This window comes from Hydra vulgaris, chromosome 07 (assembly GCF_038396675.1).
Source record: "Hydra vulgaris chromosome 07, alternate assembly HydraT2T_AEP".
NCBI classification, from domain to species: domain Eukaryota; kingdom Metazoa; phylum Cnidaria; class Hydrozoa; order Anthoathecata; family Hydridae; genus Hydra; species Hydra vulgaris.
Window position 1 is genome coordinate 8,349,082 of NC_088926.1, and position 24,863 is coordinate 8,373,944.

At 25.1% G+C, this 24,863-nt stretch overlaps 1 protein-coding gene across 1 annotated transcript; it reads right to left on the reverse strand.

Moving 5' to 3' along the window:
- Positions 1-217: 217 nt before the first annotated feature.
- Positions 218-23,861, reverse strand: LOC136082275 (uncharacterized). Its single transcript, XM_065800959.1, has 5 exons — positions 23,748-23,861; positions 15,874-15,904; positions 9,239-9,296; positions 5,474-5,541; positions 218-427 (listed from the first exon to the last, which is right to left on the reverse strand). Exons 1-5 carry the CDS (start codon positions 23,811-23,813, stop codon positions 288-290), a joined length of 363 nt encoding a protein of 120 aa, XP_065657031.1. The 5' UTR covers positions 23,814-23,861; the 3' UTR covers positions 218-287.
- Between the last annotated feature and the right edge of the window lie 1,002 nt (positions 23,862-24,863).

Consider the following 24,863-nt stretch of genomic DNA (forward strand, 5'->3'; position numbering starts at 1 on the left):
ATAATTTATATGATGCGATAACACAGTTTATTATGAAAAAATTCAATTGACTAATTTTGCAGTTGCATACCATTGAATTACGATAAAAACATTTAGCACTTCAATTTAAAAAAAAAAAAAAACAACAAAAAAACAGTCAGAAACAAGTGTATCAGTTAGATAAAAATTTTTCATTAATATTAGCTCATTTATTTCGCTCCTTTTTATAAAAAATATCTTCGACCAAGTTTTTTTACTCATAAAAAGTATTAAATTATTAACATCAAAAATACATCAGATTGAAAGTTTTACAGAATCTTGAGTCCCCTTGCTTTCTTTTTATGGCCCGATTGAGAACAAACATCATCAGAATCTTCACCCACTTCAACAAGATCACTATCTGTACTTGCAAGAAGATTCATACATAAATTAACCTTTGAACTTAAGCCTAAAACACAAAACATTTGTAAGTTTATGTTGTCACGAGATCCGTATATTTGAGATATTTAAAATTATTATTATCTATATTATAAACTAACAAAGTAAGAATATTATTAAATAGTTATTCTATAAATACACTCTAAAAAATTCTCCGTTAAAATAACCGAGTAATTCTCACCAAAAACAACAAAATTAACGGGATAAAATAAACTACAACGAATACTTTAAAACTCTGTTAATAATAGACCGCGTGAATAAAAAAGAGCAATTGCTTTGACTTAGCATTTTTCGAACAATTGCTCAAATTTTTATTCACGTAAAGCTGAGCAATTACTCAGCGTTTTTGGAGCAAATTGCTTAGCTTTCCGTGAATATAAATTTGAGCGATTTTGCTCAAATTTTTATTCAAATAAAACTGAGCAATTACTCCAAAAACACTGAGTGAAATCAATTGCTTTTTTTATTCACCTAGCCTAATGGGTAATTTATTTTTGCAGTTTTCAAAATGTTGTCAGTTAAGTGTTAATTTTTAAATTCAAAATACAGTTTTATGCAACGTTACATATATAATATATAACGTTAAAATCTTATTAGTAATTGTCAATATACAAACTTATCACGACAGTAAACTTTAAATTGTATTTAAAAGTTGTTGACGAAATTATTTCTACTAAAATACACGTAAATGAAAATACATTTAAAATATAAATTTTACGCATTAAGATTGTACTTTTTTTATCTTATATTGAAAACAATTTATTTGGCTTAAGCTTTTAGGCTATAAAATTTAAACCAATAATCTCTATGATTATTTCGCTTAATTCAAGACCCAATATGATATACTTTAGAAGAAAAATTTAAATTTTCATTTGAGATCTGTCTGATGATTAAAGATATCGTGCAACCTTCAAAAATGATTCAATTCGCCTCCAATTTTTAACAAATTTTTGTTTTGTAGATGGATAAGAATGGGAGGTTCTAATGAGCTGTTTTTAAAAAAAACCATCCTAATATAAATATATATATATAAATACATTTAAATATATATATAAATATATATACATATATATAATCACACACACATATATACACTAGTGATGACACATTCACTTGTGATAAAACACACACACACACACATATATATATATATGCACACACAATAGTGATATACCAATTAATTGGCTTCGGCTTAATCGGCCCCTTTTTGCAGAATCGGAATCGATATCGGCCTTTCTTTAATTAATTTACCGATTTTCCAACCGATAGAATTTTATTATTTTTATCCTGCATTATGATATTAATTAAATAATAAATAATCTAAACTTTATGCATTTCTTAGAATTTTTTTGAGAAATTGTTTATATTGACTTTGTTTACAAGCAGATTTGTTTATTCTTAAAATGATGTTTATAAGCTTTAATTTAACAGCTGAATGTATTTATACTTTTATTACTATAATGCTGTTTTTATTTTGTGTTATTTTATTGTTATACTTAAATGTAACCTATTTAAGCATAGTTATCTATATATATTCGAGTATTGCCTTCTATATTTCTATGATTGTTATTTAAAAATCTAAATTACTAATAAATTAATTAAAATTGCAGAACCAAATATTTATTCAGAATGGTAGCAGCATTGTTTGGAAACAGAATCCCAATAAAATCACGTAGTTGGGTGTGGAAATATTTTACTATTTCTCCTGAAGATGCTTCATTTGCAATATGTAGCACATGCAAACTGAAGATTACAAGAGGTAACAAAGAAAATCTAAGTCTTTTAACACAACTTAGTATGATGTATATGTTCATATACATCATACTAAGACAAAACATAAAGAAATAGCAAGCAAAGAGTTGAAACTTAATAAGGAAGAAAACGATAGGAGAGCAGAAAATGAACAAAATGTGTTGAAGAAAATCTAGTAAACGGAAGCAAGTTGCTCAAAACAGTCCCAACAAACTTTGTTTGAAACAATTGAGAGAAAAAGGCCCAGGGACATTAATGATCACAGGTCGGTATTAACTCATAACTATATTGCAGAAATGATTGCAGTTGATATTCAACCTTTGTCTATAGTGGAAAACATCGGATTTCATAGATTGCTAAATCATATATGTCCTAACTATTGCATTCCAAGTAGAAAATTCATACTAAACTCTGTTTTTCAAAATATATACAACAAAATCAGACAAAATATCCAAAAAGAAATAAATGCTTCATACATTTCATTTACAACTGATGGATGGGCACTAACGGAAAATAGTAATTTCTCAGCTTGATTAAGTAATGAATTTCACCAATAATGGGTAATTCTTTGAGTTTGTCAACTTAATGTATCGCATAGTGCCAAAAATAAATGTAAAGCAATTTAAAGTTCTACGAATGACTTTCTTTATCCAACTTCAAAGTTACATTTAGTTGCTAGAGATAATGCACCATATTTGGTAGGTGAAATAAGAGAGACAGGCTATAACAGTTTGCCATGTTTTTTACACACTTTGAAACTTGTGTTGAACGACGCATTATTTGCCCATATATATATATTAAAAATATATCAACAACTTGTAAAAGTATAATAACCCATTTTAATAATTCTCCATCTTCTTTTGAAGCTTATCAAAAATATCACACTCATCAAGTGCCAGAAAATAGGTTCAAATAAGACATTACACCATGAAGGAATAGTCAATATTTTATGTTTAAAAGAAAAATTTTATGTATGAAAGAATTTTTGAACAGAAGCGTGCTTTGATCCCATTTTGTTTTGATAATGACAACTCTAAAATAAAGTCACTGGAGAACGATGAATGGATTATTTTAGAAAAGTTGCTACGATTTTTAAAAATATTTAACGATATGACAAATTTTTCAAGTGAGCGTGAAGCAATTGCATCTGCTATAGTTTCAACTGTACAAGTTATAAAAACCATGGTGGTTAAAGCTGAAAACTCTCCCTTGTTTTTAGGATTAGGGACAACTTCAAAAGAATGTAAAAAATCAGCGAATGAAAGATTTGAAAAATATCTCAATGACAAAAATCTAATTTTAGCCACATTTTTAAATCCAAGGTATAAAAATATTTTTTTTCCAAATAAAGAAGCTGAAGCTGAGTTATTTTGTAAACATTATCAAATGGGTTGCAGATTGCTCAAAGTCTTTAACAAAAAGATCATATGGAATTTCAACTCGAGATCAGTTTGTCATCAAGTACAATAAATGTAGTTTTTGATATTTTAAAATGCTTTAAAAATTTTGTTAAAAATAAAAACACATTCGAAAACACACCAATATCTGAAGTTCTGCAAGAAACAGAAAGCAAACATCTAAAATCGAAATATGAAGTTTTAATGTGTTTATGTAAGATTTATATTATATAAAGAAAAAAAAAAAGGCCCCTTAATTTCTAAATAGGCCCCCTAAAAATGCTGGTTGTGGCTTCTGAGTCTATATTTCTTCACAAGAAGTATATAAATAATATTTATAAGGGTTTTAAAGAGAGAGAAAAACAAACAAACAAACAAAAAAACAACATAAAAATATTACTTTTAAATACTTATTTTTTGTTCCGATTTAAAACCACTTGAAATATGCTTTACAAACTGCCATATACTGCAGTGTGAATATAAGCGAATAAATTTTATACAATCTTCCCATAATGAAACCATTGTCAATGGTGACTTAAATAAACAACAGCTCTTAAAGGTTTTATTCATGAAAAAATATATTGACTTGATGATTGAAAATTGCATTTATTTTGTTTATTATTTTATTTATGTGCATATTCATTCTTGTTTTGATTTATCATTAACTCATCTTGAGCCATAAAGAAAAAGTTGAATAGATTTTAGAAATTCTATTTACTAGTTTTGTTTGTGATAGGTATCAATGCATGTGAAAATTATGTAACCTTTCAACCATTAGTGAAAGTAGTTTGTATTTCATTTTTTTTTTATAATTTAGTTTTTATTAAAATTTTATTTCCTTGTTGCATTAAAGTTCCTATAAAATGATATTAAAAGTTAATGAAATGACTAAACTTTCATTTATTAATGAAGAATCATTTATTATTCAAAAAATGCTTCTTATAGGGTTATTAGTAAAGTAAGGTATTTGTTTTAGTTTCACATTACATATGCGGTAGCGGAGTAGTGGTAGAGCGCTAACCTCATAAGTAAGAAGTTCCAAAGAAGATCCCCACCATGTCCCGGGTAGTATCATGCTTAACTCATTTCTCCATGTTCTCAATGTTTTATTTATTTTATCTTTAGAAAACCGACGACAGATTGAAGAAGTTGAAGTAAGAACATATGCAAAAATAACAACAGTATTACAAACCAAAACCTAGCTTGTTAGCATTGATTTATTACAAACCTTTATTATAAATGTTTACATATATATCTGTGTACGTATTTTTAAAAAATATACAATGTTGAATATAATGACTGTATTAAAACTATATTCAAATTTTTTTTTGCCTGTAAATGAATTACAATATTATAAATTTTGATTAGTTCCCAACCATGTTAGTATGTATAATTTGCTGTTCTTGTATCAGATAGGTGTTAATTATCTTTACTTTTATGATGTCATACACCAATGTGTATTAATGTATAACATCATAATAAAATTACAGATATTTTACATATTGTACAGATGCAGGCCTCGGCAGGAAGGGCGCATGATCGACCACGCCCGCCTTTACACTTGAGTAATTCAGTTTACACTGATGAAATAATGCTTGTGCAAAATACAATCTTTTTTTAAACACAAAAATTTATTAACTCTTATATAACTTCATTAATGATTTTATTGGTTGATTTTATTTTACTTACATAAACAAAAAAAGTAAAAAAACATTTAGCACATTACAGATGTATAAATTACATAAACATGATTTAGTTTCGTGAATAATTTTTTTAAAGATAAAAACTTGAATTTACAAAAAATATTCTTATTTGAAAAAAAATTGATGCTGTTGTACGCTACACATAAAAAATAGTACATAAAATCAATTAAAAATAAAAAAAAATAAAAAAACCTTCAAACTTACACATTGTAGCCATTGAGTTTTGAAGTTGTCTCACTTGAATTTTATTAAGTTTTTTTACAGTTTGTAACCTAGAAAAAAAAATAGCGCTAACATAATTTTTAAACCCAACTTCTGATACTATAAATCATGCCTTCTTACTATTTAAACATAAGATTGATATTATAAATTTTTCAAAGAATGTTATAAATGTTCTTTTGTTACTGTTTTTTTAGAAACATTAAGAATTATAAAGACTCTGTGGGACATGACGTATTAAAGATGTCTAAATCATGCATTTAAATGCATTAATACTTTTGATAGATGTTAAAAAACACTTGTTGAGTCCACTGGGAATTGCATAACTTTAATTCTAATTATTGCTGCATTGTTAGATTTTTTTTAACAAAAATTGTTGTTTTTTGTAGGCATATATTTTTTGTTTTAATAAATAAAAAATTAAAATATTTAACTGTTTTGTCATGTGTTGAAATATGGTTAATTATGTGCTAAAGAAATAATATTGGTTTATAAAAAAAAAATAAAAGCCTTAATGACAGGTGTTAACATTTTTATGAAATTTAAAAGACGAACAACAAAATCAGTTTATTGAACAAAAATATCATTAAAAAAACTTTATTCAACTTTTATACTGCTTTTTCATGAGGCTTTTTCGAGAGGTTTAAATGTTTTTTGTATCGCTAGTTGAGTGTGCTCAAAAATTTAACTAGTTATAAAAAAGTTTTAATTAGTTTTTCTCTCAAATAATATCAACACAAATATATTTTTATGCAGAATAAACACTGTGTTTTTTACACATGTCCAAATTGTGCCAAATTTACGATCAACCTTATGTATAAAAATACCGAAACTGATACGATCACATCTCTTTTATTAATATAGGTATAATGACTTAAGGTATAGTGCCTTTTATTAATATAGGTATAATGACTTAAATTATAAAAGTCCGCCAAAAAGAATGGTTTAAAAATTAGTGACCCTAGGTAAAATAAGCTATTTTTTAATAAATTGTACCTAGGGCCACCAGTTATTAGAGTTTTTTTTACAAATTTATTAAATTTTATTTACCATAATTTGAATGCAACACTTAAATAATAAAAAAAAAAAAAAGACTAATAACTCGGAACAAAACTGACAAATAAGTCTACGCATAAAATGGTAATAACAAAGCAACAACAACAACAACAACAACAAAAAAAAAACGCTATGCACTAATCGAAATTCAACAACTTATCTTGTATTCAAACAAATTTTTTTTCCAGAGAACAACATACATCCCTAGGTATGGGTAAACTATATGGCCCTAACTACAAGACTTAATAGCTTCATGAAAAACGTTATCGATCAACAAAATCGCATTGAGAAGAAACTTAGTGAACATCACATTTTGTACCTAAGTAACAAACAATATAATATACAAGAACTTATATAAAAGCATTTCATCTAGGATTGTAATACAATATAAGATACCGGCAGCAAAATTTTGCAAGACCATCAAAAAAGGTTTTCCGATTATAACTTGCTATAGCAACACTCTCTGAGGTTCAAAATAGGATTAAAAAATAAAATTTTTAATAATTAATCACCTGACTGAGAAGCATAACTTAAAACTTTATAAATTTCAAATAAAGTGGGGTGGCCCTATAAACAACAAGGCCATAGATACACTAACTTGCCTTACTATTTTAAATATAAAATGAAATTTTTGTTTGAAGTTTAAAAAAAATGCCTTTTTAAAAAAATTTTTTAAGACAAAAATTTTTGTATAGAGAATTTTTTACAATTAGGATCTAGAATCAAATACAACATTAAAAACTACCCCATTTAGTTTATAGTTTAAATAATGCAAATAAACCTACATCTAATTTTCCAAAATAAGAGTTGACATTTTAACTTTAATTATAATTTTAAACACAAATCCATGAAATAAGTTACAGAATTTTTTCATTTTGTAGGCATCTACTACCATACATGCATGAGAAGAAAATATTTTGTATGTATGCTTGAGATAAATTCCACACATTTAAGGTTCAAACATTCTATATATATATATATATATATATATATATATATATATATATATATATATATATATATATATATATATATATATATATATATATATATATATATATATATATATATATATATAAAAGTACCAATTAAAGATGTATTTTTAAAAAAAGTTACTACATTAGAGATTGGGAACGAAAATACTCCATAGGTTTCCGCCATTACTGGACTCCAAATCTAAAGAGTGTGATGTGAAAAATAGTTTTTGAAAAGTTTTTGTTTATATTTAAATCAAATCACAATTAATTCAAAGTTCATCCAAAAATGTTTTAGTATTACGAAGAGATGACAAATCAAGTTTACTACTCTTTTAATCGAGGAGAGGGTTGTTTAGATTACAAATATTTACAAAAAAACAACTCTAAATGTTCTTATAAAGTCTATATGATGCTTCCATTGAAAAATTTTTCAGTTCTTATAGATGAGGCCGATCATGAATTGACAAGGAAAATATTTTTTCAGAAAATATTTTAATAACTAGAACTTATATATAATCACATGAGCTGCTTTATAAAAAATATACTGAGTTTTGTATGTAGTCGCAATTGCACTCATCAGGCCTTCCCAGGAGAGGCGTGCGGTCGCACGCCTTGAGTGAACACGGATATATATATATTTTTTTGGATAACTCGGCCACGCTTTTTTAGCATATATTAAAAATAACGCATTTTTAAAAAGACGCTGAAAAAATCAAATTAAATTCGTTGTATTATTTTGTAATTTTTTTAATAATTTATTCTTTTCATTAATAAGGAAATAATAACATAAAAATAATATATATATATATTTTTTTTTAATTTTTTTTTCTTATAACAAATTTTTATTTTTTTATTTTACATTTTTTTTTTTTTAATTTTAAATTTTTTCGCATAAGTATGTCTTTTTACAAAAAATAACTTCTAAGTTCTAGAAGAATTATTATCTACAAGGTTCTTGATAAGTATATGAATGTTTAGCTCATTCGGTTAAGACATTACAAAGCGCCGCGGAGACCCGGGTTCGCATCCCGCGTCGGCAGAGCATATTTTTCAAAATTGATTAAAAAAGTTTTCGGTCACATTTTCTGTTTATTTTTTCGCCTTGTCTCAAATATCGTTGCTGAAAAAATCAACACCTAAAAATATATTATAAATAATTATAATATAAATAAATATAAATAAATAAATTTTTTTTTTAATGTTTACTAGACATAAAAAAAAAAATTGTAATAAGAAAAAAAATTTTTTTATAAATAAGTATAAATATATATATTTCATTTTTATGTTCATATTTTTATATTAATAATAGGAATAAATTATGAATAAAAATAATAAAATAATACGACAATTTAGTTAGGTTTTTTCAGCGCCTTTTTAAAAATGCGTCATTAATATATGCTAAAAAACCGTGGCCAAACTCTCAAAAAATATATATATATGCGTGGTCACTCAAAGCGACCGACCGCACGCCTCTCCTGGGAAGGCCTGCTCATGATTTCTCAAATACTAGTCTTAAATTAAAATTAGATTAAAATTTATTATTATTATTATTATTATTATTTAGATTAAAAAAAAAATAAAAGAAGATGAAGATCTAAAACAATGTGATGAATTTTCAAATAAAATTGATGAAATTTTTGAAGATTTTGATAAGTGGTTAACTCTAAATAATGAAGAATAAATTGTAATTTACAAAGTTATTAAAATTCAAACTCACATATGTTGATCTGAACCAGCAAGGCTTCTTAAAGTCTTTGATAAACCAATATTATTAACTAAACACAAAATGAGTATACTTTAAAAAATCAAGACTATATGTGCCTTGAGTTGCCCAGTTGAATGACTGGTTATTCTATATAAAACCATACAATCCATTTATGTCTTTTTTTCATATTTTTATACTTAATTCAGATATATCCCAATTTTAAAATGCTATAAATGTCATGAAATTCATTTAAACTTTTAAACACTCTATTCAAAATAAAAAAATAACATTTAAAAAGTATAAAATTATGCACTTAAAAAAAGATTTTCGAAACAGGAATCAAAAATTGCCGTAAGAATGCTAAAATACAAAGGGAACTTAAAAATAATAAAGCATAAAACTAAGAAATTAACTGTATTGTTTAACAAAACTTTTCTTTCTTTGTTTTGTCTGCTTTTAAAGGGATCCCAAACTCTTAACACATGCTGTGTTCATATTAAAGATAATGTTGAAAAAAAAGGTTTGAACCAAGTTTAAAACAAATGATTTTAATAACGGGGGTACTAAAGTCTTTTTATAACAAAAGTAGGTAAATAAAAAAAACTAAGTAAAAAAATCAACCAAAACATTGCTTTTTTGTTATATCGCAACTGTAAATATCAAAATATTACCATAAACTAAATTTATTTATTATTTAGAATGACTTAGCAATAAATAAAAAGCTCATAAAATCATGCAATATTGTGTTGTTTCATTCTAAGATCACAAAAAACCCTAAGAATGTATTTGTTCTCAAAGTAGGGAAAATATATTAAAGAACCAGTAAAATTTAAAACGAATTTTTAAAAATCTTTATTCTTCTTTCCATATAAAAAGTAAACTTAATTAAAATTAACGAAATTAATTGACTTATTGCCATAAAGTAAAAATTTTTTTTTGTCATTTTATAATACTTTGGCATTAAGAGGAGTGGAGGAGAGCCAATAAACTTCTACTTCTGGTTAGTAATTAAATTCTGAATGACGCCCTTTATGGACGACCCCCAACTATATTGTTTAGTGTAATCTTTGATTTTTTTTTGTAACCTTAACAGGTTCTAATTGATATGGAGTTGCCGACATTTTAAAAGTTTCGTTATCAAAAATCAGATTCAAAATATAATGATATTTTCTTTTTATCCATATTCAATTTAGCAAATTTAGCAATTTAAATTAAATCAGAGTAATTAAAAATTTATTATAATAAAAAAATTTAACAGTTCATCAAATATCTGTAATACTGTTAGTTAATGAAAGTAATTGTTTATAAATAATTTTTTTCAACAGAAGAACAAAAAATGTCATAGCGTAAAAATGACCAGTGAAGTTAGAAAGTAGTTCCCATTGTTTAAATGAAAATGAGTAAGATTCAGTATATATAATACTGTGTTCTCTTGAACAAAAACGAGAGACCTTATATATAACGTTCTATATAATGTAAAAAAAATTATAAGAAATAAATAAAAAAATCATTAGATTGGTAAGTAAAGCTTTAATACATGTTTTAATGTGAAACAAAAAAAATATAAGTAAGATATATAAATCTAAAAATTATTAAGAATCTGTAAAAAATAAGTTGCTCCTATAAAATAAAAATAATTATCTTTACTTTTTACAAAACTTTTTTTGCGATGTTTGGAAATATAATACAAATAAATTTGTTTTGCTGTATGTTAAAAAAATACTACAACGTAATTTTTAAATAAAAGTAGAAAAGCACAGCTTTGTTTAATTACATTTTTTATTTGTCAAAAGTCTGATGTCAAATACTAAAAATTTTATGAATTAAATGAGCTTTAGAGGAATCGCCGAAATCTGTAGATTGCGATGTACAATTTAAAGACTCCGAGTTTTTGAGTAAAATGGAAAAGGCAAACTTCGGCTAATACAACAAGATTAGTTTTTCTCGGTATGTATTTATTACTTATTTTTAATCAAAAAATCTTGGTTCAAATCTTTAAATTATAAAGCGTTTCAATGTGCGGCAAAAAGTTAAACTTTTCTACTAAGAAAAAATAAAGCAATCCTAATAAAAGGAAACAAAATTGTAACAAATTATCAAGTTTAATTAAATAAACTAGAAAATTTAATGATTAAAAAAAGTAAATAATAATAATTTTTTTTAAATAAAATTTTATCCAACTTTTGCATTCATTTTTTTAGAGAAGTTGTTAAAAAAACACATCTTTTATAACGATTTAACAACAATCGAAAGTTTTGATATGCAATTTACTCACAATTTTTATCAGTCCATATAATTACGAAACTAATTTGCTATGTACACTAGAACTATAAGAAATTTAGTTATTTTTTATTCTTACGTTTATTCATTTATTATGTCTACTTGTTTTTACATCTTTTCGCTTTTAAAAAAGTTTTTTCTTTATTTGACATTTTTTCTCAATACTTATATAATAGAAAAACAAAAGTTTTTTTATTTATTTATTTGTAATAAATACTATTTGATTAATAAATTTTGTTAATGATGGAATAAGTTAAATAAAAAAATATCATAGTCTCTTTAATAAATGTATTTACCGCATTTGATGCATGTCTGAAATTGTATCTTTTATATTGCCCAATGCCTAATACAAACTACTAGAGATTTTGAGCATAACAATTGCTGTTTAAAAAAAATGTATTTAAAAACTTAAGAAAAAGTTTTAAATAGGCTCCTAAAAATTTCTTTAAGAAAGTTCAGTAAATTAACAATGCATTAAGCCACAAAATTTTGCAAGATTGTTTCAATTTTTACATGAAAACTTATTGAAATTTTTTTTTTTTAAAAACAAATTAATAGCAATTATTTTTCTCGCTTCCCTGTGCATTGATATCCTTTGTATTAATTTAAGTAGTGGAAAATAACAAACGCCTAAATAATAACAAACCAAAAAGAGTAAAATATTTAGGTATTTTATTTTCATATTATTTTTTTATTATCAAATTATTTTCAGCTTATTATATTTAGACTTTCTATTTTGTATAGTCTTTGGTTCTTTTCTTTGAGTATTGGTGTTTTATTCTCTAGTTTCTTAAAGCTTTGTTTTGCCACAAATTATTAAAACGCTTACTATATAAAAACGTGGTCAAGTTGTCTCAAAAAATTACTTTAGACATGGACGTATAAAGCATGCGACAGCACACGCTTCCTGGAAAGGCTTGGTTTTGACAATTTAACCACAGTATTCAACAAATGCATTGAAAAATTGGTGTAATAATAATTACGAATAATTACGTTAAAAATAAATAACTTCGACACATTTATCTTTACTAACGCTTTTAAATTAAGTAGCTAATGATTTTAATTAAAGTATTATCAAAAGCTGTATAAAGTTTCATTTATATTATTTAATTATATAAAAATTTTTTATAAGTAAAACAAAAAAAGTAAAAATTAAATTTATAAGTGACAACTTTAAACAGCGATGGTCTCTTTAATAAACTTTATATAAGAATCATTAAAGTTAATTCACTCGAAAAGTAGAAAGATTTAGTTGAGAAAAAAAAAAGCAAACCTTTTTGAAAGCTGTTGAATTAAATAACTTTTGATCTTTACTTATGTTTTTATATTACCGAAACGCATTTGAATAAAGTAAGAAATCACTGCTAATGACTTTTTATAAAAATTTTATGAATAGTATATATATATTTTTTATATTTATATAAGAAAGTATTTTTTAATTATAAATGTCTTTGAATAAAAAAAAATAATATCAACTTTTTAAATAAACGATTTAATTATTTTTTCTTTTGTTTACATTACTGCGAAGAAATGTTAGGAATCTTTTTTTTTAACTTATAAATATGTGCATTTGTTTAACAATTGTTAGATGTAAGTTATTACTTAATAAAAAAAGGGTTTCGCGTAATATCATACTATAAAAACAGTAAAAATAAACGATTCAAAGTTATTTATTCTAAACGACCTAATCGTTATAGTTTATTATTTATTTTAGTTAAGTTTTAATTTCATTTTTTTTGTTTTAGATTTAGTTAAGATATTTTTATTTTATCTTTCGTTATTTTTTTTTACGAAGATTTATTTACTCAATTACGATAAGTACTTTTTTAAGTTTCTTGATTCTTTATAGTTAAGATAACTTTTTCAGCGCATTTTTAAAATGTGTACAAATTTTCAAAACATATCAACAGCTGTGGCAAGTTTTAAAATCAAATAGTATTTGCGTGACCATATTATGACGTGAAATCGCACACCTTCCTGGGCAAGCCTATATATATATATGAGTATATATATATATATATATATATATATATATATATATATATATATATATATATATATGTGTATATATATATATGTGTATATATATATATATGTGTATTTATATATATGTGTATATATATATATATATATATATATATATATATATATATATATATATATATATATATATATATATATATATATATATATATATATATATATATATATGTGTGAATATATATATTATACATTATTCTGCCAATGTGTGGCATTTTTTAAAATTCCCATAACTCATGACTCTGATCATTTTTCGATTAGTCACTTCAGGAAGACAATGTATGAGCCCAGGGCTACAATAAAAGGGTAATAACTCAAAAAAATCAAATTCGTGAGTGATCGTTCATCCATTGAGGTCTTCATGTATATATTATACATATTTGTGTATATAAATATTGGGTAATTTTGTTTTTTTAGGTCGCCCTCCAATTGATGGTAAAGGCAAACATAAAAATTGGCCACACAAATTAACAGATAGTGACGGTGAAGTTATCTAAAAACAATTATCTTCTTTCAGAGGAAGGTCGTCTCATGCTATTAAAAAAACCAAAAAAATTTACTTATCTGAAGATCTTAATGTCTCAAAAATGTTTGAATTATTCAAACATGGTTACCCAACTGTTAAAGTAGGATACGAAACATACAGAGTAGTTTTTAACAATAAATTTAACATCATTTAACTTTCCACAAAAAGACACTTGTTTAGCTTGCGATGAGTTCATTGAAAATATAAAACACACTAACAAGAGCTTTTAAATACAGTTGGTGAAGATATTATCAAACTTAATAAAAAAAAGATCTTGAAATAGAGAATGAATTTGACACAAGAAAAGCTGCTTTTATAACAGAAAATCAGATGCAAAAAAAAAAAAAAAAAAAAAGGAGCAAAAACATTAACACGTTTAAAGCTATTGTATTTGATTTTCAGAAAAATTTACTGTTGCCTAATAATCCACTAACAATGTGTATTACCAAAGACAGCATAAGTTATTTTCATTTAATATACATATTCTATCCAGTGATGAAGTTTTTCTTTTAACATATGATGAAACAACAGGAAAAAAGGGATTGATGATGTTTGCTCTATGCTTTATCATTTTATTATTAATGAGTATTCTGACACAGTTTTTAAATTACATTTACTTAGCAAATTTTATAAATTACACTGTGTTTCGTTTTTTCCATTGGATGGTTCACTTTTAAAAACGTTTTAAATGTATAAAAGTGTCATTTCCTATACAAGGTCAATCCTATATTGAATGCGATTGTGACATGGCAAATAGTAATATAAAGGCTAATGTTGAAATTTTTGAGTATTGGTGTCAGGTTCTTAAGAGTTGCAGAAAAAAACCTTCACCTTTTAATGTAAATTTTTTTAATGAAAACTTTTTCAGATTTTCTGATTACTTAAAACAATATTCTAAGTGTGCATGTCTGATAAAAACTCAACCAGTTAGAGAACTTGTCATTCAAGATATACACCCTGCACTGCGTTTCTTTGGTAACAACTGAAATGGCAATATTGAAAATACTGTTTTGGTAAGAAGCAGACAAAATAGTCAAAAAGAAATTGCACTCAATCTATTTAATATGTATTTCTCAGTTCTACCAATAAGAACTGCCAAATATAACGTTTTATGAGTTCTGAGGCGCCTATGAAAACCTGAGTTTTTCTGATAATTTTGTTACGTCTAACACAGGAACACAAGATTTGGCACCAGAAGATTCAGATACTGATAAGAAAAATATATTTTAACTATTGCTGTTTCTCATTAATTTTGTGTTAAGGTTTGACTTTTATTAAAATTAATTAGAAAAAAAAAAAAATCACTCCACATTAGATGTTAACAAAATGTAATAACTTCCCAAAGATGTTTCAACGGGAAAACAAAAAGAAACTAGCTAAAGAAGCAGTAGGGTCAACTGTCTTTTAAAACCCCTTACATCATTGGAAGCACATTTTTAGATATTGATTTGTTTTTAAACAAAAAAGAAAGACTAAAAATAGTATTTACGTCACTTAAAAATTCCAAGGAAAAAGTCAGTGATGTCCATTTATATATAATGAACAACAGTTTCTGAAAAAAACATTGAAAAAATATTTATTTTTAATGAATAATTTGATATATACATACATACATACATACATATATATATATATACATATATATACATACACACACATATATACATATATATATATATATACATATATATATACATATATATACACACACACACACACACACACACACACACACACACACACACACACACACACACACACACACACACACACACACATGTTTACATAAAAATATACTTACAAGAGTTAGCTGATTTAGAAGAACTGTGCCTCTAAAACAAAGAAAAGAAAATAGAAAATATTGGAACTTAAAAAAGAAAAATGTATATAGCAAAGCACTTTAATTATTTTTATTATGCTTAATATTATATCCTTATTTTAAGGATAAAACTATGTATGCCAAAAATTATGAAATAAAATTTAACTTATAACAAACAAGAATAAAAATGAATAGATCATAAAAATGAGTAAATTCAGGATTTTTCAAAAGTCGAGTTAAGTAACATTAAGGTTTTGTTTTAAAATAAAAGGTTTATTGTAAATATGATTTTTCATGAGTTTAAAGCCTGGAGACAAAACAACCTTTAAAAACAGTCTTGTAGATGTGGGCAGGAAGTACGGTTGAGGGAATTATTCTTACAAAAATAAATTAAAAAAAAAACAAAAACACGATCAAAACTTTTAAAATAATATATTAATATACTTCAAAAAATTCATGAAAAAAAAACCATGCGGCGTTTAAATACAATGAACATTTTAAAGTTTATAAACTTCTTAAAATAAAGTGAAATTATATAATTTAGTATAAAATTTAAATCCTAATTAATATAATCTTCATTTTTTAAACCCATATTTAAGGTTTAATGCCTAAACTTTAAGATAATTTTCAGGCTCAAATCACTTAAGTTTCCAACATAATATATGGCATAAATTTAAAGTTATGAGGGTTTGTAACTTTAAATTAATATTTCACCAATAAATCAAATACAGAAAAATTGAAATAAAAAATCTTCCGCTAGACATTCTAAAGGTGGATGAAAAAATATTTTAGCGCCTTAATAAAATAAATTTTGTAATTTTTTAAAAAAAGGTCATTAGTATTTTAACTTGAAAATAGTAAAGGAAGTTCATGTACCTAGGGTTGCTCTCTGAAAATTAAGTTTAACTCCATAATAAATTAACAATTAAGACACATTAAAAATTTACTTCATTTTATTTTGTTTTCAACAAATTTATACTTGATTGCAACATTTAAATAAATAACAAAATTGCCTAATAGTTCTGAACAAAATTGACAAATAAGTCTACACATAAAATGGTAATCCTAAAACAACCACAAGAATTGCACCAATCAAAATTAAATTTTTTACATACATATGGCCCTTGGTACAAGCAAACTATATGGCCTAAAATAAAAGACTTAATCGCGTCATGAAAAATGTCATCTATTAAAAAACCCAGATTGTGAGGAAACTTATTGAACATCGCATTTAGTAATAAACAACATAATATACTAGAACTTAAAAAAAAGCATTTACTCTAGGATTGTAAAACAATTTAAGATACCAATGGCAAAAATTTACTTTAGACCATCAGAAAGCATTTTCTGATTATAACTTGCTGTAGCAACACTCTTTGAGAATCAAAATGGGATAAAAAATAAGTTTTTTTACAACTAATCACTTGACTGAGAGGCAAGACTTAAAACTTTATAAATTTTGAATAAAGTGGAATGGCCCTAGGTTCAAGGAGACCCTAGAAACGCGAACTTCCCCTACTATTCAAAAACAAAACTATCAAACTATGTCAATGATTGGTTAGTGGAAAAATACACATGAATGAAATTTTCTTAATTAAAACATTAAAAAAATTGTACACAAATATACACTAAATAGATTAATTTATACACTAAATAATATACACTAAACAAATTAAAGAAAATTAAAAAGTTTTTTTGAGTTATAATAGTTTTTTTAACATATTCAAGCTTGGACAGGAAGGTGTGCAATTTCACGTCATGATATGAATACACAAATACTATTTGATTTTGAAAACTTGACCAAGGCTGTTAATATGTTTTGAGAATATGTATGCATTTTAAAAATGCAGTGAAAAATTATCTTTACTATGAAGAAACTTAAAAAAAGTTATTGTAAAAAACAACAACAAATAAATCTTCATAAAAAAAAATAAAAAAAAATAAAAATAAAATAACTCAACTAAAACTTAAATAAAGAAATAAAATTAAAACCTTAAAATAAATAATCAACTATAGCGATAAGATTATCTAAATTACATTTGGAATAACTTTGAATCATTAACCTTTACTAATATTTTTATAATACTATGTTAAACCCTTTTTAAATAAAGTAGCAACTTACATCTAACGATTGTTTAATAAATGCATTTAAAAGTTAAAAAAAAGATTCTTAACAATTCTTCGTAGTAACGTAAACAAAAAAAAAAATAATTAAATTGTTTATTTAAAAAGTTGATATAATGTTTTTTATTCAAAGACATTTATAATAAAAAAATACATACTTATATAAATACAAATAGTATAAATATAAATATAGTATATATATATACATATACATATATACACACACACACACACACATATATATATATATATATATATATATATATATATATATATATATATATATATATATATATATATATATATATATATATATATATATATATATATATATATATATATATATATATATATATATATATATATATATTGTTCATTAATATTTTTATAAAAAATCATAAGCAGTGATTTGTTACTTTAATTAAGTGTGTTTCAATAATTACTCTCACATAAAATAAGTATATAAATTTTTATGTAATTATTCTTATAAATTTATTTTCAGGATTTTCAGGAAATAAATAAGTACATAATAAAAATTTGACGCCTTCAAAGCCTTGGCACCTGGGTGAAAATCATTATTTTACCAGCCTTCCGCTGGGCCTGATATAATTGATGCCTTTTTAAATCAAAGTTGATTACAAGATTTTTTTAACAATAAATAAACATCAACAACAGGAAAAATATTATTTGACTTATTTAGGTATATCGATAAAATCTATATTTAAACAAACTAACAAAAAACAATACATCAAAATAACAAGTTTGGCATATCACTTTTGTTTTACATCAGTATACTCTACCTTACTTTTGTAAGGTGTATATAGTTGTATAACTCTTTTTTATAATTTTGATATATTACAAATTTAACACATAAAAATATTTATCAACATTTATTTCCTTTCCAATTTTTTACAAAGTTAACTATCCAGTTGTTAAATACTGTGTATTTATAGAGACAGTTTTGTAGAACATAGATTTTTATAGATTTTTCAAACGCATTAAGTAAAAAATAATAGTATATAGATTAAAGTTAGAGGAACTGTTTTCTTATAAAACCTTTATGATTCTTCTCTTAGTTAAAAAAAAATAAAAAATAAATTTCCTTTTAACAGCCAATGCACAGCTGTAGAAAACAGCTGTTTGTTACTTTTGTAATAATATGAACTGACTTCAAAAAAAAGCAGGCACGCAATTTGCAGCTAACACTTGTATGTAAGGACAATGTAATGTCCAAGGACAAAGAAATGTACAATGTACAAATATACAACCAATTTTTTTTTTTGATAAGGGCTTTCAATTCTTTATTTTTACCCATCATTTAATTTGTGACACTTTTTCAAATTGACTTAAATGTTATACATTTGTAAATAATTTATAGTATTTTAAGCTGAAATGAAAAGCAAAAATGTAAAGAACATAAAAAAACAATTACACCTCTTCTTAAACTAGCATCATTTTAGTTGACATTAGTAAAGCAGGTGATGACCTTGATGCATCATGAAAAATTTAGAAACACTTTTTTAAGCAAATTTTGGCTAACATAAAACAGAAATTTATGCATCCCTATATATAGTATTAACTTTAAAAAAATTAGAACTATAAAAAGCGAACAAATCAATTTTTAATTATTTTTTTATAGTTTATTACAAAAAATTTTCTCAAGTAATTTTCAAGGAGGAAGGAGGAGGAGGGGGGGGGGAGGGGTTGGAATTATTTTAATGTTTAAAATCCATTAAAAACAAAAAATGGAAAAAAACATATTGCTTTGTTGGTTTATAAGGATATATATATCATTATGAACCTACAAAATTATACATCTATTCAGTTTGAAAATAAAGATGTTTTAGAAAAGGAGTATGTCATACTTTGAAATCATTAGGCCCATATCCACGTCAAGCTGATCGTGTTAAGATTTTTACACCAACAAATCGTTAATGTCTTAAAGATTGTCTATCCAATATATGGGCATTTCCATTTCTGTGCATGATTTTTTATTTTTCTGTTTTAGCAATTAAAAGCTGGGACTATGCAATATGCATACTATTTTGATTTTCTTAAAGAACAATTATAACAAAAATATTTTTATCATATTTTAGGCTACCTGAATATATATATTTTTCTGTTTTGTGCGTGATTCCGCTTTAAACTTAATTTATTCTTTGTTAACATTAATAACGCATACCATTTTTGTTTATAATATTTATATTAATTAGAATAAAATTTGAGTAAATTAGAGATTGCTAGTTTTATTTTTATGAAATAATAGTAAAAACATACACAAGTCGCCGTGCGAAATTTTTTGGAAATGCCCACATATAAGCTTTAGATATAATTAAAAACTTTTTTTTTGAGTTCAAAATTGTTTATTAAGTTTATTAAGTAAAGTGTAGTTTAATTTTGTTTTCTAACACCCTTGAGCGTAATTATATGTTTTGAAAAAAAAAAAAAAGCACAAATATATATGTAAGCTGGACCATACTCCTTATAGGTATGCAGAGATCGCGTTTTACGAAACCGAATTTTGTTCTACAATTCTGTGCCACGTTTTTTAAAGTCTGTTTTGAGTAAGCGTGATGAAGAATTGTTTTGTTGGAAAACCTTTTAGAACTTGATATCAACATAGAGTATTTTTGAAAACTAGAATAATTGAACTTTATTATTGTGTGGTTTATAATTATGTTGATTAACGTTATTGCTATTTTTATTGCTGTCAAAAATTTGGTTGTACTTTGAGGATGAAATTAATGTCGAAGATATGGAATTTTTTTCTAACTTTCCTTTCATTTTAATTTTTAATTTATCTTGGCACTTGCTAAATTTTATTGAATTCCTAGTTGTTGCAGGCACTCTAATTTTAGTTGTACTGTTGACACCTAATTTTTGTTTTTACCTGATGTCTTTTTGGGAGACAGAGGGGCCAATCAATTATTTTATTTTATATTTGATTTAGATTAAATAAAAAATAAATCTAAGTCAAATAACTGAAGGTTTAACATAGTTTAACACCTTTTCACTGATATGAAAATATCTGAACAAATGGCTTGTGAGCTTGGCAGTATATAAGTTTGCAAGCAGCTGAGTGGGCAATCAACAACACTCAGCTGACTCTTGGATTTGATACTACGACACAAGAAGTGTTCATATTAACAGTATTCACTTGACGTCTAAAGATAAATGTTAAGCTCTGGACAAATTACCTGGTGGAACCGCTGATGATTATGAAAACTGCATATGTAATGCCATTGATCATATGGCTTTTACTTATTCAGATTTTTACATGTGTAACTATAATGAATCTCGTAACTGAATTATTGAAAACATATCAAACACAGTGTCTGACTGAGCTGCTGTTAATCATCTTACCATAACCAAAGTTTGTGAAACCTGGGGAAAAAATCCTAGTGAAATAAACTGCCATTTGCACTCTCTTGATACAATTGCTACATCATGTTGGTAGCATTAAAATCTCTGGAGAATGAGAGTAAATTATATGGAAATGACTGCATGGCAACTTTGATTATTTTAGCTTTAAACAAAAAAAGATATAAAGACACGAAAAGTGATCCACAAGGTTCTGTAAATTTTTTAGACAATAACAAATTACCACGAGGTATCATTCCAAGGTATCATGGAAACTACCTTTATGTTCTTTTTTGTAATTGTTTATTCTGATAAAGCATTACAGCGAATTTAAACAATATCTTACAACTGGAACAGTAAAGTATAAAAGTTGGAGAAACTGTGGTCAAAATTATGTTTTTTTCCACTTAATTTATCATAACTTGAAATAAAGATAAATGTTTTTATTAAAGATAAATTATTTTATGTGCAACCGCAATCAAACAAATGTGTGTGCTTGCAGTATTTAGAAAATTTCTTACTGGACCTAGGATGAAAATGTTTTATGTAACATCAGAGCATGCAACTTTTGATCATGTTGCTGGTATCCAGGTTGTAAAAAATGTTATAAAAACTGTTCAAGCTTGCAAATCCAATCCAGCAGGGTTGCTTTTTTTGACAGACTGATTTTTTTGGAAAATTGATTCAGCCAAACACTTTAGAATCAACAAGTTTATGCTCTACTGATGAAAAACTTCTTAAAATGACTTCTGCATATCTTATTACAGTGGAAGATGTTTTAAAAGGAAATATAGATATTTTTTACTTTCTATTACAGACACACTTAAAGAGGAGACAGCTAGTGCAAGGCTTCATAATATAGACGAGGAGGAATTGATAGGTATGTTTAGTGATGCCAAAGTATGGTCCCCTAATTCAACAATTTTCTCTTGCAAATTAAGATTTAAAAAAAATAAGACTGTGGATTATCTACACAGTCTAGATCTAAGTTTAAGAGAAAAGGTAGTTAAATGGTCAATTAATGTAGGATATAAAAATAGATTTAGAAATCGACTGTATCATGCTAAAATCTGAGCTAAGATTTGCCAAAGACAAGCATCTAAGCGCCAAAAAATGGATAAAAAAGACATTTTGTTTGATAATTTATCATGCAAAATAAAAACTTTATTAGCCAAATTAAAAAAAAACAAAAATTATGTTAGGGTGGATGGTGGTGGGAGGGACAGAACATGCCCTTCCCATAAATCAATGTAAAAACCTTTTATGTATGTATAACATAATTTTTTATTGTATACTAATTTTTCTTATGTTAGTAATGATAAAAATATGTGTTAAAAAAAACAATTTTTTATATACATCTTTCATATAGGTTAATGGTCTGGTATAAAATTATAATCACTTTTTGAATTTAAAAACTATTTTCTCTTCGAAAACACATTTTTATTAAAAAAAAAGTGATAAGTTTTATAAGAGTAAGGTGGTGTTTTGGTGCCCCTCTGTCCACCCTATACGTCCAGTGGTTTGAGTTAAACATAAATTGTTAAACTCTAACCAACATATGATATGGTTTCTACTTTAGGCCTTGTTAACATTTCAAATGTAGCTCACTCTTACACCTATCTTATAATACCAAGATATTTGTATATTGATAAGAATTGACAAAGTTATGAAAACTTAAGTGGAAAAAAACATAATTTTGACCACAGTTTCTTCAACAAATCTATATATCGAAAAATCGGTACTTAAACCGTCATAACTTTTCAACGAATGGTTCGATTTAGATAATTTTTTCACCATAAAAGCATTGTATTAATCTACTTTCCAATAATATATAGTAGTATTGTATTCAAAGAGTTTGAAATTTTTATGTACATACTACTCCTTTAAAAATAAAGATGTTTTTGAAAACTTGAAATAAAGATAAATGTTATGTTTATACCCCCTTTAATGTAGTTGAAATAATGTTTTTAGCACTAAAAAGTCTTGAAAATAAAAAAAAGTTATTCCCAAAAACATTGACTTTTGAAAAATGGCCAATTTTAAAAAGGGAAACAAGGTGATAAAAAAAAGTATTGAAAATTCAAGGGTGATAAGTTAATTTAAATTTGTAATATTACGTAAATATGTAGTATTTAATAAATTAATAAACATTTTTCATCAAATCTAAATATAATATCTAAAGTTGGTATGATTAAAGTAATTAACTTTTTCTTAAAACCAATTAAGAAATTATAATTTATCTTAATTAACAAAAAAAACCATTTTATAAAAATAAAAATGTTATTAAAATTATGAAAATAGAAGTGACAAGTTATTTAATTTATAAATAATTATTTAAATAAATATCTACTATATTAAATATAATTACTCACTAAAAAAGATATAATTTGTTTAGAGAATAGACACGAGGTTCTTCCAAACGTTTTACCAGACGCCATCTTTACTTAATTTTTTCGCTTCCGTAGATTTGATGTTCCGTAAATTTGATGTTCCGTAAATTTAAGTCTAATATCCGACCCTCAAAGAACATCTTAGGGTCAGATCACTGATCTCAAAATATAGTTATATTTTAAGATCACTGATCTCAAAATATAGTTATATTTTGAGATCACTGATCTCAAAATATAGTTATATTTTGAGATCACTGATCTCAAAATATAGTTATATTTTGAGATCACTGATCTCAAAATATAGTTATATTTTGAGATCACTGATCTCAAAATATAGTTATATTTTGAGATCACTGATCTCAAAATATAGTTATATTTTGAGATCACTGGTCTCAAAATATAGTTATATTTTGAGATCACTGATCTCAAAATATAGTTATATTTTGAGATCACTGATCTCAAAATATAGTTATATTTTGAGATCACTGATCTCAAAATATAGTTATATTTTGAGATCAGTGGGTCAGATATGTAACCCCGTTGCAGAAACAAGAATAAATTTCTGAAATAAATGCTTCTATATCTTATCTAATCACCTGAAATTTTGGCTATATCTGATGTAAACACCATTTGAGCGTAGTCTGTAATATAATTTGCAATTTTAAGATATTCTAAATGCAAAAAAAAAAAAATTAATTGCTTAACACTTCCGAAGTCCAAATTTTATTATAAAACGCAAGTTTTATTAAAATCTGTCAAACCGTTAATGAAAAACCATTGGGCAGCATATCACGTGAAGAAATATATTATTCTAAGTCGCTTATTTTTGTGATTATATGCGAATATATTATTGTTTGCATTTAGAGTACATATTTCAAAGTTATTTATAAACTCTAAATCGTTTTTTATTTTCGGCAATCCACACACATTGGGTATGCTATATGTTATTACTTTTGCTTTAGTACAATAAAATAAAAAAACATATTATTAGTTTTAATTAAATAATAGGCATTGTTTTTAAAAAAACAAATGTAAAGCATTGGAAAACTGTAACTCTTTACATTTAAACATTTAAAATATTTGCGTTGTGAAGCCCTA